The sequence below is a fragment of the Syngnathus scovelli genome, chromosome 7 (genome assembly GCF_024217435.2).
Source record: "Syngnathus scovelli strain Florida chromosome 7, RoL_Ssco_1.2, whole genome shotgun sequence".
NCBI lineage: Eukaryota > Metazoa > Chordata > Actinopteri > Syngnathiformes > Syngnathidae > Syngnathus > Syngnathus scovelli.
The window spans coordinates 10,674,209-10,693,249 of NC_090853.1; the positions used below are offsets into that span (position 1 = coordinate 10,674,209).

The window sequence follows — 19,041 nt, forward strand, 5'->3', positions numbered from 1 at the left end:
CTACTTAGAATGCGTACTTGAGCAGTGAAAATGGATCACGAAAGGTGTTTTGTATCATACATAAAACCGTATATCACAAAAAAACAAGGTTAAGCATAATATCATTAATCTTTTTATTGATTATAAGAGTGTATACAGCTGGTGTTGTTGTCTCCTTAAATATGTACAGCCCAAAATTGGTGCAGTGGACTTTTTTTGCAGTGTGCTAAGCAAGCCGCAGTTGGTCTCTATGGCAACTCTGCAGTCTCCTCAGCTCACCTGTGAGATGCCCAGCAAGGCTTGATTAACCACTTGCATGTGATAAGGCATATTATAGGCAGTTTAATCGTGTGCCTACAGTGTACAAAACAATACGATCATGGTCTGCTGGATGTTCATTACTAAGACTGAAGATTGCGTGTTTTCGCCACAATAAATACAGAGCATATTCAAATACATTAAAGGGCAACACAAGGTACAGGTGTTATCGTGTTAATATGTTTGAAAAGAAGAGAATCAAACGTTCTTGTGGATTGTGCGTGCGTGAGAAAAAAGTGGATAAACTAAAACGTGGTTCTGCATGAATATCATGTGTACTCGCATACGATACTCTCCATTACTTAACTAGAGAATATTTACAATTTAACCCTCTGTGTGTCTACATCCATAGAGCTTTCTGTATCAAAACACACTCATGTCTTTTACCAATATACGAATAGCATAATCAATACTTGATACATCTTGATAAAATACAGGTGATGCAGGTGTTGATAGAAGAGGTGGGATTAATCTGATTGGTTGAGAATGAGTGACACCACAGATTACATGGAGTCAAAGTCATGGTCATTAGGCTCGATGACTTCAGGGGTCAGGACCCTGCCCATGAAGAGGATAGACCCTGAAGGGACACAAACGCATTTTTACACAAAGCAATATGATGTGTCGAGTTACAAACTCACACAGGCATGCACGCGTACTCAAGTACCTGTTCTCCGATTTCTGATGATGAAAAAGAATGGGTGATCAGCCATGACTTGGGGGTACAGCACCAGAGTCCTGGTCTGGGCAATAATTCCTGCGTGATAGACAATGAGAAGACCCTGAAGCGAAAGCATCATTTACCACCAGAAGAGGGCAGTGTTTACAGTTCAACATTTTGGAAAACCAGCAACTGTTTGTTTCATTTAACATCTCAGACTGAATTACGTATGCAGAGTATGCATAGTGATGAACAATTTGATGAACCGATTAATAAAAAATCAAAAACAATCCAAAAGGATTGGACTTTAGAATCCGGGGGGTCCCACTCATCATACAATTAGGTGACACAGTTATCATCTTGCTCATAAATACAAACCAGATCAGCATGTACCATTCTTAATCGTACCAGTGTGGGCTGGACTGGAATATCAAAATCTACCTGATCCGACAGCTCCCTCAGCTCCTTCCTCAGTCACCTCCAGGTAGGCTTTCTGCACTGCCCTGCCAATATAAAGCTCCTTCCAGCCTGAAACAATCGCACAGAGACAAAGCGAAGATTGTTACTTGGATTTGCATCCATCAGAGACGTTAAAATAATGTGTGCTACGGGTAAGTGGCACTACAGGGATCTAGCCCCTCACCCAATTTACATGTGATAATTTCCCCATATACAGCTACATATGCTGTACTTGTGTTTCTCTCACTGAATCTATTTTTGCAAGGGCATGCGACAGTTTCAACCTGCCCACTCAATGGCAGTTACCTTGGTTACCTCAGCAAGTACTGGAGGCTACTTCAGTGCAGCAAATCAACACAAATAATGAACAAACTTTGAATACAGACTTACCTTGTAGTTATAGCAACCAGACTGATTTGATTTTAAGATCATTTTATTGGTCCTATATGTCTGATGATTCATAAAGCCTCACCAGTCATTGCAGAGAGATCAGCATCCTTAGTGAAGATGCTCTTTATTCCGAGCTCCTGCAGAGTTTCTTTCAGGTCCATTTTCTGCTCAACTTTGAACCTAGATGTAGTTAGTCACAGAGTAAGGAAAAGGGAACCCCTCAGTTCAATGCATTGCAGTTATACGTAACTGTAAACTACTACTAGCACAGTAATGTATTCATTCTTAAAGCCAGTGACGGGTGGTGCATTTCATTCTTGGGCTTTAAGTGGGGATTTAGTCGATTTAATCAAACATCTATCATGTGGCAAGTACAGAAATCATTAATAATTTACAAAACCATAATATACGTACAGTAACAGCATGCAGCTGTGCTATGAACATTGACTGGGACAGTTTAGAGGCAATATTTACCACATAACATGACAAAAATGTAAAACGTTCATATAAAATAGTAAATCACATCACCAATGATCCTAATTATGAAATTTATGAATTTGTGCAAATTGCTACATATGCATTTTGTTAGTCCAACTTGCTGTAAAAGTTTTGAAAGAAAATTCTGACATCAACATAAATTGGGACATTTAAAACATGATTGGTTAAAGAAACACTCCAATAGAGTGAATTCCAGCTGCTACCCTTTTCATACGTTTTGAACGCTGGATTTTTTTCAGAGATGGGGACTCGAGTCACTGTGACTTGGACTCGAGTCGACTCGAGTCGCTGTTTTGATAACTTGTCACTTGACTTGACAAAAAATGAAAAAAAAACTTGAGACTCGACTTGGAAGTTAAAGACTCGGGACTTGACTTGACTTGAGACACGATGACTTGAATGACTTCAGTGTTATTTAGTTTATGTTTTCAGTTTGAATATAAAATTAATAATACATTTAAAAAAATATCAATAACACGATAGGAGCGCAGGCTGAGAATGGCGTTGTCATGATTGGATCACTACCCTGTCAGTCAATCAGTCGTGCCCTCTCTACCTACCGAACGTGTTTATTGGAGAATCACGCCCCTTTATATCAGACATGCGCAAACATGTCAGTGGGAGCGGTACCGCGAGTCATCACCTTCGGCCATCGCAATTACTTTTATGACGGCAAAAGACGGACAGCACAGTGCGAGATATGCAACAAAAACATTTCGGACAGCCAGACGACAACTTCAAACTTTGTCCGTCATTTGAAGAGCCATTCTGCCAAGTAAGTGCTTTTCATTTATCTAAATAGGTGTGTGTGTATATATATAGCTTTAATGCAATGAATATGATGATGAAACTGAATTAAGTAAATATGATTTAATATGGAGCAAGTTAATAAATAAAAACTACAGTTAACTTGACTTGTACTTGACTTGACCTATTTAAGGACTTGACTTGGACTTGACTTCACCTATTTAAGGACTTGACTTGACTTGACTTGCCCAAGAAAAAAATGACTTGGGACTTACTTGAGGCTCGAAGGTTAAGACTTGAGACTTACTTGAGACTTGCACATGTGTGACTTGGTCCCATCTCTGATTTTTTTTAAAAGCATTTTTAAACAATAACCAGTTGCATGTTTGGTAAAACAGCTTCTTACCGTGGCAGATAGACTTCCACCTTCTGTCGTTTAACATTATTGGCCCACTCCTCCAGCAGTGGTGCCTTAATGATAGGCTCCAGAGAAGCCAATGGCACTTCCTGCCGAGGCAGGACGATCATCATGTACATGTCCTCCCCCTCGTACGGCATCTCTAAGACCTGATAAACACCACCAGCTTCCTGGGAGCCATCGCTGAACTCACCTGGGAGGAGAATAGGTGTTTAAATAAACAAGATTAGACACACACACTTAGACTGATGCTCACTGTGTGTCCCGCTTTCCTCGGCTTGCGAGTTCCCTGAGGAGAAACTCGTGCAGATGAACACCTCTCTGGGCACATTGAACGCACTATTGATTAAAGCTTGTGAGGCTGCTTAAACCCTAATTAAAAACCATTCATGCTGCACTTTAAGGAGTCAAACTGAATTTGCTCTTAAAAAGTGCTTCCATTCAGCATGAGTCGCTTACCTTCGGAGAAAGAGTAAACAGATGCACCCATGTGTGATTATATAGATTTGTATCCTGTAAAGTTATCCATTTAACTTTAACAAACAAACATAACACATACACAAATAAATACCAAATTAACATTATGCTTAGATTTGTCACATTAAAAGACATTAAATTATATGGCATCTTACTGGGGAGATAAGATTTCACCAGCGGGAGAAATAAATAAAAAAGAATAAAAACTAAAATCAAATTTTGTCTTTGACTTTGAACACCTACGCTTCATTCAACTTGCTGAGATGAGGCAACATTGCTGCAGAGATTGGGAGGGGGGGTGTTTGACTTTGCCACACCACAATCTTCCTACAAAATATGAAAATGAAAACACAGCCTTTTCTCCGTGGATCTGTCCCTCTATTCTTCAAAGCTCACACACATTCACAGTCAAGTCTCTACAAACAAACAGGCACGCATACATCAGTATGTGAGCAGCCTGCGAACGTTGGCGTTCACAAGTGTGCAAGCTCACTGCACCAAAATAGCGCAGATGCGACAACTTTAGAAGCCATGCGGTGAAAGGTTGATGTAATTTCCTTTGGCAGCACATCAGATTACAAAATAATAGGATGGAGGCGCATACTCGCCGTTTCACTCAAACACATTTACCCAATAGTAAAGATTGGCAAATATCCTTTTAAAAAAGACCCAAAATACATCGCACTTTCATAAATATTATTAATATATTTTTTTTTGACTGTCTTGCGTCACAAACTTATTAAAAAATGCACAGTGCTATTTTTGATTCTGTGGTTCCGTTAACAAAATTAAAAAAAAGAATAAACAAATATTTGTTTTTGTTTAATTATTTTAGATTATTTAAATTGGTTCTTTCTCCACAAACTGTTGTCATTTCTTGTTCAGCTAACTTACAAAGCAAACACAGATCAAAACACTTTCTCTTGTGCTTGGCTGGAGGTGATGAGCACAACATGTAACATAGAAATGCATCTTCAGTCACATAAGTCAGGAGTAATGATCAGCTAATGTTCTTACCATAGTAGAAGTCACCCAGTTGGTACATCATCAGCGTCTGGACTTCGGAACCATCATCTCTGCTGAAGGAGAAGGTTCTGGTGTTTTCCGGTCTGAACTGATTTGTCCAGGAGCCTCTAAAGTAGATGGCGTTGACCATGGTCAGACGAGTCACCTCACTAAAATCCTCGGCAGATAGAAGGTCTCGGATCTTACCTGCAAAAAAGATTGATTGTGGAACGCATGCTAAATAAAGTGAAACAAGTCTAATGGTTTGTTTTTCTTACTCACTCTCGGTATGATTCTCCACCCAGCTGTTGATCTGTTCGGCGACAGCTGCTGATTCGCTGTAGTCAACGGTCTGAATATTGGCTCCCAAAAATTTCTTCATCAGGTGTAGGAACTCGGGGTTGAAGGCGATACCTTCTTGTATGAAGAGACCGTTGGCTAAGCGGACTGTATACTGGTTGACGTCCTCGGATAACGCTGCTGTTAGGTTCTGGAGCAAAGAGAATTCCACACCTGGAGGGCACAAGCAAGTTCATATAGCAAAGGAATGAAGATGCGGGAGAAAAACGTCAGTCTTGAGTACATAAACTTTGCTGGAAAAAAAAAAAAAGATCATCAGCACCGCTGGATTTGACTCAATTTTCCCAAATTTGTTAGAGAATCATCGGTTTGTCTCGCTATGCCAGCACCGTATCGTGACACGCAGAAAATGATTCAACGCTCCAATAGAGTTGGACTGCCTTATAGGAAGGACTTTCAATCCTAGTGAGGATAAGCGGTGTAGAGAATGGATGGATGAGTTAAAGCAGCCTTGTCTCCTGACATAAAACTGTCAAGTTGTATAAACGTGTTTGTTACCTGGCAGCAGGTTGTCAAATCCTATGGCCTGTCGGATTTCCTCCAGCGACTCCCCTCTGGCTCCGAGCTCCACCATTCCCAAGGCGAAGGCTACGCTCAAGGGGGAGAAAACAATGTTGTCTTGACCCCCTGTCGCCTGCAGCTGATGGTACAGTCTGACAGAGAATTCGGATGTAGTGTTCTCTGGAATGTCCGCCGCTCGGCAACTGTAGCCCAGCAACAGGATGGAGAGGATCAGGAGGAGAGGGGATGAAGAGTCCGGGATCCACATTGCTGCAATGACAGCTGAAGGGGAAAAAGGATGCCATGTGAAATGAAGGTGCAGAAGAGAGAAAGGGATCGAAAAAATAAAGACCAAACACCAAATGGGGAAAGGAGAACGATAACGGGATACATGACGAGTGGATTAGAGAGATAATGGGATTGGGAGGCCAAAGAGGTGGGGACAGAAGGATGGAGTGATGACAAGATTATTTATAAAAAAAAAGGTAGGAATTACAATATTGTGAGATGGTGAGAGATAAATGTGGGAAGATGAATATTGTACATAACCATGAAGGCCAGGGAGAGGATGGGTGAGAGGAGACAGCAATGAAGAAAGAAAGTCAGCAAAAGAGGTTACACTAGACTTTTTATGGCCAATTTGGCAGTTAATCTCCCAGCATGCCGGCTGTGTAGGACAACTACCGCCAATTTGTTGTAAGTAGCAGTAAACTAGCCCAAATTAAAGCAGAGTTTATTGGAGCAGATGCATTTTATCCGTAAAATCTTTGTAGGTCTTCTGCAGTGAGAAACCAAATAAAACCATAAAACAAATTGCTCAATGCTCATGAGTCATTAGCCCACATTAGCCACGTCATGTACGTCACATTTTAAGTCAGTAACACTCAATATGCATACAATAAAAACATCAAAAAACTGTTCACTGACCAAAATGCACTTCTGTGATAATTTGTGGTATGATTAACCAACCGTGCATAGATTTATAGCGTCTCTAATAACACAAGAGGTTGCCATATGTATTTATGACAATAGAAATGGAGTCTTGGTAGAGTATGTGAAAAGTCCTTCCACACCATCCAGGCATTATTTTGGCCACTGAGGCACAGTCATGCTGCGCCAGAAAAAGTATTTCCCACAAAGGTGGGCCCTAACCATTTGCCAGACTGGAATCTGCTGGCTGTTACTATACGTATATGCAGGCGACAAACAAAGCATCAGCAACAACAATCAGCAGCATCTACACGAGCGCCCCTGCCAGTTTTTTTCCTTACTTTACTTTCCTCTCATGCCCATTAGATGGTCAGAATTGGGCCAGCTCTTTTTGCATCCAATCACTAACAAAGAACTAACTGACGAGAGAGTAGTGCTTGCCAAAGGCAAATATTTAATTTTCAATCTGGAATGATACCACAATCTTCAGAGATTCAAACGGGGTGGAGTTGGGGGCGTCACAAACTGTGGGCAGTGGGTGGATAGATTCATAACAGTAATTCATGCCAAGATTTAGTAGAGTTGACAAAGGAAACAAACCACAGATAATAATAGACCCCAATCTAGGAAAAAAAAAACAACAACCGAAGTTTTTTTCTTCTTTGGATTAAGTACCGCAATTTATCTGCAGTCAGCAGGGGCAGGACAAAATATCGACATTGTGATCTTTGATTTCCTCTTACAGTACATATTAATACACAGGCATCAAATATCACGATCTCGCTTGTTTGATGGCCAAGTATGCACGCTTTAATGATTTTGACCTTTCTTACTATGATGTAATCACAAATGTCCTAGTTAAAAGCTCATTAACATTTGGGTGTATCAAGGTGGTGCGCTCCAGGGGCAGATTGACCTTTAGGCAAAAACAAGCAATTTTCTGTGGTAGCCTAGAAATTGACAGTTACATTTGTGAAGATTTTTAATCACAAAAGAATTGGATAGCAATATTAAATGTTGATTAATGCAGTAAAAGTACAGTAAAAGTATCCAGATGAGTCATCTGGATTTGATTGACCATCTTGAGAAATAACAGAATTTTCTCAAATTCACAATAGGTGTCAGATAAAACATTTTAAAAGACCCTGATCTGTACTGAGGTGAAAATAAAACTTGTCAGTGTTTCACAGAGATGTGGAGGGCTGGCATGTGACTCAACCAGACGGCTGCCAGAACAGGATTAGAGTCAAACAGACAACCTTAAATTCTTGACCTTATGAGAGGAGAGATGAACGATTGTGTGTGGCTCCTTTAGCACATTCTGACCTTTTGAGTTGCGACACACTGTCTCCAAAAAAATTCTTCCCAACAGTTAGTTGAGCTTTTCTTTATGGGAGCTACTCGTGTAGGGTTCCCAGCAGATCTTATAGATAAGGAAGAAAACCAAACACCCCATCTGTTAAACGTATCTCACTCTCGTGACTAACACAACAAAATCACCATGAAAATCCCCTAATCTTGACCATTTGGTTCATGCCATGCAATTAAACTGACTGGCATTTAAAAGTAGTTCCTAATCCCTCCTATGTAATCCGATGGTTGACATTTACGCAATTAAAAAATGACGTCAGCCAGCAGCGTAATCCTTCCTGCCATTTAAACACTACACCTTGAGGGTGCATGATTGGAAGTCCATGGGACTTACTTTAAGGATGAACATGGTTACGGCTGGATCACACCTGCAGATTCACACTCATTTACTATGACCTACACGTTTGCTTCAGGTTCTAAGGTTACCAAGGCAACAGCGAGTGATGGATGGAGATGTACTGAGGTGTCAACTTCACTAGCACAAGACCTCTCTCTCCTTTCTAACACATCTCAGTTGCACATCTTTTAAAAAATATAAAATGAACGCTATTATAGTTCACAACGATACCCAGACAAACATGCTTTTTTATAGCGTTTATGTTCTTGTTTTTGTATCGACAGCAGCAAAGTCTGCAAACCTTACACTTACTTTAGCCATGCAAGCCTTTTTTCTGCCATTCTACTAGCTCACAAACCGGTGTGCAAATTGCTTATAGGAGATGGCAATTTGCATTGAAAGCAGTTGTCGCGCTGAAGTCACCACACTATTACATGTGAATACATAAAGGCAGAGCACACAGTTCTATGTGAAAGAAACAAGTGAATAAATCTGCTATTATGCCTCTTGTGTGCCGATTCACTGGGAAGGCAGTGCAAACATGCCTTAAATTGGTTTAAATGCCTCGCACTGTCTACTGGTAACTATCAACTGCCTCTAAAGTGGAAAAGCAGTGTCAAACCATAGTTTTGGGAACATGGGCCAAAATACATCCCAGTACTGTATGTTTGAACGCATGCATGACAATATGCACTATTTGGGCATTAAAAAAAAAAACATTGGAACAATAGCGATGCAATGAATCATAGACACACACAAAAATTAAACAGTATTAAAACAGAAGTGAAACATCCGCTGACAGGTGTAGAAACAAAACAGAAGTGCTTTTTTTTGGCTGTGACACTTTCCAGCCGTGTGGTAGTGGTTAGCACATTTGTCTCACAACCAAGAGGTCCTTAACTTCAAAAACACAGCACCTCTGCTCCTTAAGCAGTTAGCACAGTGTTTCATTAAAAAACTCTATTTCAGTCATTACGTGGAGAAGGTGATTGCTGCTGCAACATCAAGAGTAATTTCCCCATCTGCAGCCCATCCTCGTTACAGTGACTTGACTGATTGCCTCCCTTGTTAGAAAATGACATAATGGCTGGCGGAATCTACCTTAAGTCCCGGGATACTCACTGTACACTTAACAGAGGGTGAAGAGGTTAACAACCCTTTATTAATCCCCACTAACAGAAGCCAGCAGAGAGAGGAAAAGGCAGGATATTCGATAGAGCGACATTGATTTGGGGGAAGGATGAGCAAATTCATGGAAAACAAAAAGCACAAACATTTTGACTGACAGGTGGAAAACACAGAAATAGAAGCTAAAGGAATGAAACATCAGTCAGCCAGATCTAAAGATTTTGGACGTCGTTCATAATTTGAAATGTCAAATTTAATTGAGCCTCAAAGGTCAAACGCAATCTGTTCTAAAACACTAATGGACTATGCATATTGCCTTGTCTCCGCCCAGAATATGTATGAAGTGGGGGTATATGATGAGCATGACGATGAGAAAGACAAAAAGACAGCATGATGCATGCTGATGAGGAAGAATTAACTGATGAAAAAGTATCTACCAAAGAGGCCCCACTGAACAGAACACTTTCAATTAAAAGAACTGGTCTTCACAAATTGAGGAAGTTAAAAGAAAGTTTGTTTCCCAAGTAAACCCTCCATAGCACAGTAAAATGTATCTATGGATCTCTTAAATCTCAGTGCGTTTACTTCTGTCAGGGGCAGAGACAGGGTGACCAAATGCGACTTGGACCAAAAAAGGGGTTTATTGGAGGGAAAGGGGTAGTGAAGAACAGGGGGCGACAAGGATATCAACAGACAGGTAGAGTAACAAGCAGAGTAACGGGCAGAATAACGGGCAGAGTAACAGACCAGGCTGTGAAGGCTACAGATAGGGCTACAGATAGGGCTACAGATAGGGTGACGGAACAGGCGACGGAATGGGCGACGGAACGGACGATGGGACGGGCGATGGAGTGGGCAAGGAAAGCCTAAATGCTGCTGTCAGGACAGGAGGGGCAGGAGGGATGAGCTGTCCAGAGTCCGGGTCACGTAGATGCGTGACAACTTCATTTTATGACACAAAAGAAAATCTATTTCATTGTGTTTGGATTCCATTGTGTTTTTCATGCAAATTCCCACAGGCCCGAGTTCTACGTTTTTAGAACGATGCAAATTCAGCAACTGCCAGAATGAAGGTAATTGAGGATAAACCTAGATTTAAAAGCTTGTTTTATTTTATGCAGCGATCCACAGAGGATTTGGTAACAGCATGAGAAGATATGTGGTATGTTTGTGACAATGTGGCTTTGAAGCAAAGCATGTATTGGACGCACGCACGCACGCACGCACACACACACACACACTTGGTAGTTGATGGTTGCTGTGTGCACTGAGCAAGCAACCCTGCATCGCTTGTCTGTTTTGGTTTTGCAAGACTGATTTGAAAGACATTTAATTATTGAAATGCAATTAGAGCAGTGCTTGGAAGAAATAGGCAGGACACACACGTACGCACACACTTACACGCGCGCGTGCACGCACGCACACGCACAGATGGGCAACGTATATAACGTACATGTTATATACGTACTAAAAGAGGGCAGAACGGGGCAGACAACACATCAAGAGATTAACATTAGTTGCAATGCACTTCGGATTTTTTTTAAAACTGAGATTATGACTGAAATAAACGTAGTTTGTTTGAATATGAGGAGAATTTTGTCAACATTACATAACATATCAAAATATGACATGATGTATTTTTAATACAGAATATGAAGCAGACTGAATTAAAATACATATCTTTTTTGACAAACAATTTAAATAAATCACAAATAGATATTTTAATTCCCTCATAATACTGGTGGGATTGTATGAATAACACTGATTGTAATGTTCATGTTTTGAGTTGTAAATCTTAAATTAGGAAAACAAGCAAATTTGTACCTGCAGAAAGAATTAACACATGTTATGCATGTGTATAAGTGTGCATGTGTACGTGCGCGTGCGTGAGAGGGGTGGGGACAGGATAGGACTAGGCGATTCCAATCTGTTTCGTAAATTCGCATTTACAACGTCTTTGCCATGTTATTCAAGGACAAGAATCTTCGCGAATGCAATGACTAAAATATACATAAGAGAAAGCACGGTAGCAGATAAAGGCAATTGTAGCCCATAACAACAACTAACAAGGCAAACAGCTATATAAAATTAATTAAAAATATTAATTCACTTTGTCTCCACCTGCTCCCTTATCAAACTTCCACATATGACCAATATAAAATCAACCCCTTCAGAAATTCCCATAATCACAGGAGCACAGTCACATCCTAAGAGATTCAGATTGTATCGTAAAAGCAGCTTCCTAATGATTTGACGAGTTCATCTTTTATTCTAAGAATTATTCCAGGTTGATCATTACTGAGATTGTTTGTTAATTAGTGTCTAAAACTGCTTACCGATGTACAGCGATCAAGGGAAATTGCTGAGATGATGCGTTGACTGTGCAAGATCTCTGCTACTCCTCTCCTCCTTTTCAACGCAGCAGATTACTGCACGCTGCTCTCCCGCAGGCCCCGCCTTCCTGCACGCCAATTGGTCCAGAGAACAAGAACAAAGAGTATGAAATTGGAGAAAAAAAATTTATGCATTTCTGCAACATGTTGGTTTTGTATTATTTCACGTCTCATTGAGCGGTATATTGTTAATCTGTGCTCGATTTTGATTAGTAAAGGGGAGGCTGAGGGTGGGGGAATTTAATTTTAATTTAATTGGAAACAAAAAGTCACAAATTATGTTACACTCTTGTATCTCACAGTGGATGACTGCTGGGATAGGCTCCAGCACGCCCGAGACCCCCGTGGGGACAAGCAGTACAGATGATGGATGGATGGATGGATGGATGGATGGATGGATGGATGGATCCATCCATCCATCCATCCATCCATCCATCCATCCATCCATCCATCCATCCATCCATCCATCCATCCATCCATCCATCCATTCATTCATTCATTCATTCATTCATTCATTCATTCATTCATTCATTCATTCATTCATTCATTCATTCATTCATTCATTTGTTTGTTTATTTATTTATTGACTTTGGGAACGTAGATATTTTAGCTGTAAAAGCGCAGCCTGACAACAAAGATAGACATAGTCACTACTGGGCAGGTTTTGACGACAGCAACAGTTGGGAGGAGGGGGAACTGTCTTGACCTAATAGTGCGACCTACGAATATCTTCGGTGCTAATAAATAGCCTGTTATAACCGAGTTTATTGTTACTTGTTTTCGTTTTTTTTTCGTTTTTTTACCATAAACTACACACAAAAAAACGTGTCTTTGCGTTTTTGTTCTTGAATATATGGTTACCACTCGCACTCGGCAGTATAGCATTTCCGCTTTCAGCCACTATCTGGGACTTGTAGTCCCAAAGACGGTTGTGCTGAAGAGGCGACACCGACCTAGAAAACTACAACCAGTCGCACTTTTGATTAGCACAACTCTAACCCTCACCAGCTCTCCAGATTCCGGAACAAACTTTCCGACCAAGAAGTCAACAAGGAGGTGCGGTATAGTTGGTGAAAGCTTCCAAAGGTTCTAGTCTTGTCTGATCGTCCCGGTTCCTGTCAAGTTTGCCTGTTACTCGTTGGTGGAGCGTAAGTCGTCATAGTACTGACATTAAATCACCTTCTAAATTGCTAATGTTTTGACAGCAGACCAAATGTTATACATTGTTGTTATGAATCCCCCATTTAGTCTTCTAATCTTAAGTGTTAATTAAACATGTAGGGACGTGTAATACTTTATTTGAAAATGTACTGAATGTTTCTTGATGGACAAACCAGACGTCAAACCAGAGTCCAAAAGTAAACCATGGAAACGGGTTTTATGACAACATGAATGAGCAATATTAACTTATTTTTGTGAACACTTAATTATTTCTCGATATGATTTAATCTTTGGCTATGCTCCCAAGTTATATGTCACTCTAGGTGTGCCGTTTTGTCCTCAACCACACCCAAGTGAAACGTTTCAGGCTATATACTTTGGTCAAAATGTGTGCCTTCTGAAGACGAAACAACCCACATCATAAAAGTGTTGTTAATTTAAATCACTGCCAACTAGAGAGGCTTACTAATTCATTTTTTTGGTCATTTCTGCACAAGAATGGACTAAAAATTTATGGTTGCAATAATGTCTGGGTGGATTGATATCTTGCTAATATACAAGGCAATGATTTTTTCTTGTGGATAATTGTTTTTACAGAAACGATGGTTCTTATATTTTAGCTTACTCTAAACATCAGTAGAATCGAACAATATTTTAAGAAATATTTTAAAATTCACTTAGAGTAAGATGCCCTGGTATCCAATCTGAATCACTTTCTGTGGTGTTTTTGTTTGCTTTCATTGGCGCTGCCATCATGGAAATGGGAGTTGGTGCAGTTATTGCACTGATGAATCAGGATAAGTGCTGAGTGGAATTATGGACTTCAACCAATAGGTAGAACTGGAGCTAAACCTTGCGTTATACCCGTATTCATCTGAAAGATATGCCCTGTCTCTCTTCAGTTCTGCAATTAACTAAAAATGACCAAAAATATGTAGCACAGTCGGCTTTCTGAGCTGTAGCTTGCTTTTTGCTCCAAGTCAGCTGGAATACCAGCTCACCTTCAATCTTTGAAATCAATGCATAAAACTGCATTCTGTTTCTCATATTTCCTTTCCATGATTTAGCAGCATGAGAGAGAAAATAATCTTAAAGACGTGTCATCGTTTACTAATGTACAGCAGTTATACTTTCCCGCAGACTACTGTTCTAACATTTATTCATCTATTTTCTACTTTTCAGTGTTGCAACGATTTGGAACTACCTCAGCTGACATCAGGTTGAAAGGCTGATAATACACCCCAGAATAGCCATGCAGTCAATTGTGAGCCACATATAGAGGTAGACAGTCATTCACATTCCACCACTACTTGACAGCTGAACCCACACCGCCTGCACAGATGTCAGATGAGAACACTATTAAGCGTCAACACAAAATGTTTTCTTAAATTACCACTTCACATTAATTCCCTCCACTTTGGACTAAAGATGTGAGTCTAGAGACTTAGGAGCGGTATGTCAAGAGGTAGTGCATAACCATTTTGAACAAAATAAACAGGCCTGGAAGCGCCAAGTTTTGCAAAGTATAAAATGTTTTTTTCCAGTCTAAAAAAATCTGCATGTTTTGTATTGTTGAGTATTAGCTGAAGTTCCCTCCACTGAGTACCTTACAAGTCAACTATTGCAAGACAACTTTTCAGATTTATCTTTTACACTGAAACTATACAACTAACACAATCAATTGACATCTCCCGTCTTGTTTTTTTTACTTCTTCTTTACTTTCGGAACTTTTTCTGTTCCCATGCTATCAGTCAGTGGGAGGGATTGAACACGGGGAAGTTGGCACGTACCTGAAGGTCCATTAATCAGTCCACAATGACCATGGAGGACTTCAGGAAAGAAACAAGCACCACTTCAGTCATGGCTTTGTACACAGTGATGTACCCTGTCTTTGACCAGGTATGGAGGGACAGAACCCCTTTTCATGATTGATAGAAAGTCTACATAGAAAAACTAAAGGAATAGAAAGTAATAAAACAAACAAAGGCAGACCTTCCACTGGAGTCGGATAAAATTGTAAAACTACATAAGACCTAAATATTCAAATGTCTGGTTATTGTGGTTATAGAGGAAGGACACCAAGTCCAGTATTTCCAAAAACAACCTAGACTTGAGTATTGTTACAGCCTGAACTGGTGCTAAATCTAGTAGTGACCCTTTGATCTAATCTAATTTAGAAAATTAAATTTCAACTATAAATAGCAAAGTCAAATGTGCGCTTTTTGTGATGTATTGCAGTTGGAGAAAATCACCCTGTCAGCAGCACAGATGCTGCGTGCAGCCTTTATAAAGGTGATTTTAAAACATGTTGTTACAATAGTCACATTTTATGGTCTTGATTGACATACCCAAGGTAAAATGCTTTTCTTTACAATCAACGTCTTAAGGCAGAGAAGGAGAACCCTGGCGTGACCGAGGAATTTGTGCTGAAACTACTTGAAAAGAAGAACCTGAAAATCAATTATAATGAATGTCTACTTCGCATGGCCGCTGCCGATGTGAAAGGTAAGCGAAAGTGTGCGGATCACAACGCCACAAGCAGGGAATACTTGCTCAGCGTCCAAATTGCCTGTTGGAGAGTGCGGAAACTACTACTTAAAATGTCCACTTGGAAGCGCTGTTTCTCCACAAATCAACTGCAACACACCTTCCTTCCCTTCTAGCCTGTAATTCATTCCTTTGTGTAAATTCACAGTGATTGATTTTTGCAATGCATACACTCACAGACACACACTTATCATTCGTTTAAAAAAGGCTTCTCTTATTAGTCTTTTCAATGTATATATGTTTTTATTATTTAACCACTATTAATTTTTTTACTATTTTGTACATGCCAACACTCAGCAAACTTGAACATGTGCTACTGTGCCCATCATCGTGCAATCAAGGAGAGTAATTTGTTGTTTTTGTACCAATGGGTTTTGTCAGAGTTCCGAATTGAGAGGCAGGAGTTGGGGTTCCAGGAGCTAAATGAGAGGGCCCGTGCTCTGAAACACACCCTCAGCACCATACCTGATGAGATTAATGACAGAGTGGGCTTCCTGCAGATCATCAAGTGAGAGAGATAAATGCTTGTGTGTTACTGTGTGATTAACTGTAGAACTTTTAAGTCCACTTGTTTCTCTCTAGTTGCCCCCCCATACGAATTTGAAACTATGGTAAGTCCAGCTGACTGTATCAATAGTTTGAACTGTAAATTTACCACAAACCTTGATTCTAAAACAGTTCATCATTTTATACTCATCTTTCAATGTGACCACTACACCGGACCTCTAATGTACTACGTTCATGTCAGCTAGGCTGAAAGAGCCAATTTGGAGCATCTTGGTACATTTTAGAAAGAGCACAAAACATGAACAGGTATTTTTTGTGGGGTTTTAGTGTCATCTGACACAGTATTGTCAAAAACTAATATAGAGTGGAATAGCTAATATCCCTGTCCAAATTTGTTTTAAAGTAATTAATTGTTTTCCGTCATAAACGCATCTGTGAAGTAGCACAAAATTTTGAGCTGCTTTCAGCCATGGCGAGCTCTCTTGTGATGCCCATATGTGCCGCAGGAAATTACCCAGTTAGCTTAATTGTCAGAAAATTATCACACACAGTCACTTCTTGTCAAAGGATTCATCACAGTTTACTCTTAACTGTGGTTAACGTCTTTATCATCTGTACAGATACTACAGATTCCATGAACATGACAGTTTGGAATGAATGAATTCTAATTCTTTCCTATTGAATAAAAACATTTGAAGAAATAGGAGGACTACCAGCATCATGAAAGAGATTTTTTCAAACCGTTCCATCTCAGATGTTTCCACTAGCAGTTGTATCTTTTGTTCTCTTATGCAAGAGGCAATATATTTTCAATTTGGTCAGAATACCTTTGTCCCTCCACAAAGTTTTCAATTCATGTGTGCATGCAGCTTTGTTTCAACAAGTCAATGTGTATGTTTTTTATGCAAATTAGCTCATTGCACATTCTAACTCTAATTCCAAAAGCAACGTATCCAGAGGGCGTTTGTCACACAGCATCATTATTTTCCCTCCTGCAGGTTGGATGGTTGAGTAAATGGTTGAGTTATTATTTATTTCAGTTTGACATTGAATGCAGACATTTTCCTGTTAATATGATCTATACTACACATGCAGCTTTGCAGTGTTTTTTTGGGCCTGTTATTTTGATGGAATTGAACACTTTTACAAATTTCTTAAGTAGCTTACCCATTGAAAGGCTTAGAGTAAAATCAATTCAAAGTTAGTGGTTGTTAAAAAAAATCATAGTGGATGGGGGTTGGAGGTATCAGGTTTGTGTGTGTGTGTGTGTGTGTGTGTGTGTTTGTGTGTAAGGCAAGAAAACCAAACAGTGATCTGGATGAAAGAAGAGTAATTTTGGCTCAAGAACAAAGAGATTTTTAAATGTATTATCGCTTCTTTACATGCGGGCGTTTGTGTGTCCTCCAGAGACATTGCCAGTGCCATAAAAGAGTTGCTAGACATCGTTAATACCATCTTCAGAAGGTACCAGTTTCAAAACAGACAGGTAAGTATAGATAAAATGATGTTGCAGGGGTGGGGGTCCCAGTTGCCTCCTTTGAGACAAGCGGAACTGAAAAGGTTGTGTGTGTTAGGCCCTGGAACAGCGGAAGAAAGACTTTGTGAAATACTCCAAGAGTTTCAGCGACGCTCTCAAAACCTTCTTCAAAGATGGAAAGTAAGACGGCGCTTTGTGTCTATTTGCTGTGTTAGGACTTTTAACAATTCTTTCTCATTGGTCCTCCTCGATCCTCACCGTCCGAGTGTGTTCCCCCCCCACCTGCGTCATTTAAAAGTTGCTTTTGTCAGTACGTACACACAAGCTGTCGCCGCCGCGCAAAATGCTTGTCGTTTGATCGCAGTCTCGCTTTCTATTCAACCCGCCCTTCCTGAATAATTCCTTTGACCCATTTCCAGTGGATTCACGCTGGCTTGTTTTCTCTGAAGCCTGACATTCTCCCTTCCAGGCAGATCAAAGTGTTTCTTGGATCAATATTGTTGCCATGGTTTCTTTGCACGTTGACAGACACGCGTGTCCTTGTCTTTCTGTCATGGTCGCTCTCAGAGTGCTCAACGTATTTGTCAGCGCCAACCGGCTCACCCACCAAACCAACATGATACTTGAGGCCTTCAAGACGGCATCATAGAAGACCGAGACGAAGCAGCCACAACATAGTCCGCAATTGCAAGGTAGTTTGAAGCAAAACATCGCTGATACCACAATTTTATTTAGTTCTTTTATTGTTATTGTACTTCACTGCTTAGCATTTTTTTACCTCCTGCAATCTTGAGCGCTCTTTTCTCTTGATGGGTTTCTTGCAAAAAATAATGATAGTCAATTGAGTTCGAGCCAAGAAAAAGTCAAGAACACATCCCTTGGATGTTATTCCCTCATACCTACATAAAAAAAGTGCTGGACACTGCTGGGCCTTGTCTTTCATCTATAATTCATAGCGCCGTGGTAACTGGTTTTGACCACACAGACATTTCCTATTAAGGACCAAATCTCAAAGCTCCTCTCTCGTTGCCTGAAAGAGAAATTCTCTCGTCGCCTTTTTTGAAGGAAATTCTGCACACTGGATTCATTTCTCGAAGATGGTATATGATTTGTCTGCTTCCTCAGCTTTGTTATTGTGATTCACAGCCCTGTATTATATATATTTTTTTCATTCATTCACTGTAAGATCATGTTAAAAATACTCTATGATTGAATCTCTGTCAAAAGCACTTTGGTTATATTCTTTTCATCAATGAATAAAATGACTTGACCTTGACCTTTGCTGTCGGTTCCCAATTTGAGCACCGTGTTGCGAAATAAGATTGTGATAAATGATGCCCGTGATACAATACTGAACAAGTCTATGGCCACTGTTG

At 40.1% G+C, this 19,041-nt stretch overlaps 2 protein-coding genes across 4 annotated transcripts; one reads left to right on the forward strand and one right to left on the reverse strand.

Moving 5' to 3' along the window:
• Window positions 1–99: 99 nt before the first annotated feature.
• serpini1 (serpin peptidase inhibitor, clade I (neuroserpin), member 1) lies at window positions 100–12,039 on the reverse strand. Its single transcript, XM_049725501.1, has 9 exons — window positions 11,916–12,039; window positions 5,811–6,095; window positions 5,235–5,465; window positions 4,965–5,159; window positions 3,459–3,663; window positions 1,890–1,987; window positions 1,400–1,486; window positions 965–1,054; window positions 100–877 (listed from the first exon to the last, which is right to left on the reverse strand). The coding sequence occupies exons 2-9, from the start codon at window positions 6,079–6,081 to the stop codon at window positions 801–803; spliced, it is 1,254 nt and encodes a 417-aa protein (XP_049581458.1). The 5' UTR covers window positions 6,082–6,095; window positions 11,916–12,039; the 3' UTR covers window positions 100–800.
• An 833-nt stretch (window positions 12,040–12,872) lies between these two features.
• Window positions 12,873–18,941, forward strand: LOC125972126 (programmed cell death protein 10). 3 transcript variants are annotated; one of them, XM_049725524.1, is made up of 9 exons: window positions 12,873–13,028; window positions 14,316–14,414; window positions 14,886–15,033; window positions 15,373–15,426; window positions 15,522–15,639; window positions 16,063–16,189; window positions 17,596–17,674; window positions 17,763–17,845; window positions 18,233–18,941. In XM_049725524.1, exons 3-9 carry the CDS (start codon window positions 14,950–14,952, stop codon window positions 18,312–18,314), a joined length of 627 nt encoding a protein of 208 aa, XP_049581481.1. In that variant the 5' UTR covers window positions 12,873–13,028; window positions 14,316–14,414; window positions 14,886–14,949; the 3' UTR covers window positions 18,315–18,941. The 3 variants fall into 3 exon arrangements, with proteins under 3 accessions (XP_049581481.1, XP_049581480.1, XP_049581482.1); XM_049725523.2 differs by having other exon boundaries at window positions 12,911–13,120; XM_049725525.2 differs by lacking the exon at window positions 12,873–13,028 and adding an exon at window positions 13,166–13,967.
• The last annotated feature ends 100 nt before the right edge of the window (window positions 18,942–19,041 follow it).

Bases quoted from the DNA above. Each gene is read 5' to 3' on its own strand.
- serpini1 (XM_049725501.1), bottom strand. From the start codon at position 6,081: ATGTGGATCCCGGACTCTTCATCCCCTCTCCTCCTGATCCTCTCCATC. The intron at 5,160-5,234 runs GTGAGTAAGAAA...TCTTTTTTGCAG, and splicing joins GGTGGAGAATCATACCGAGA to GTAAGATCCGAGACCTTCTA. The intron at 1,487-1,889 runs GTGAGGCTTTAT...CGATTGTTTCAG, and splicing joins TGATCTCTCTGCAATGACTG to GCTGGAAGGAGCTTTATATT.
- LOC125972126 (XM_049725524.1), top strand. From the start codon at position 14,950: ATGACCATGGAGGACTTCAGGAAAGAAACAAGCACCACTTCAGTCATG. The intron at 15,640-16,062 runs GTAAGCGAAAGT...GGGTTTTGTCAG, and splicing joins GGCCGCTGCCGATGTGAAAG to AGTTCCGAATTGAGAGGCAG. The intron at 17,846-18,232 runs GTAAGACGGCGC...GGTCGCTCTCAG, and splicing joins ACCTTCTTCAAAGATGGAAA to AGTGCTCAACGTATTTGTCA.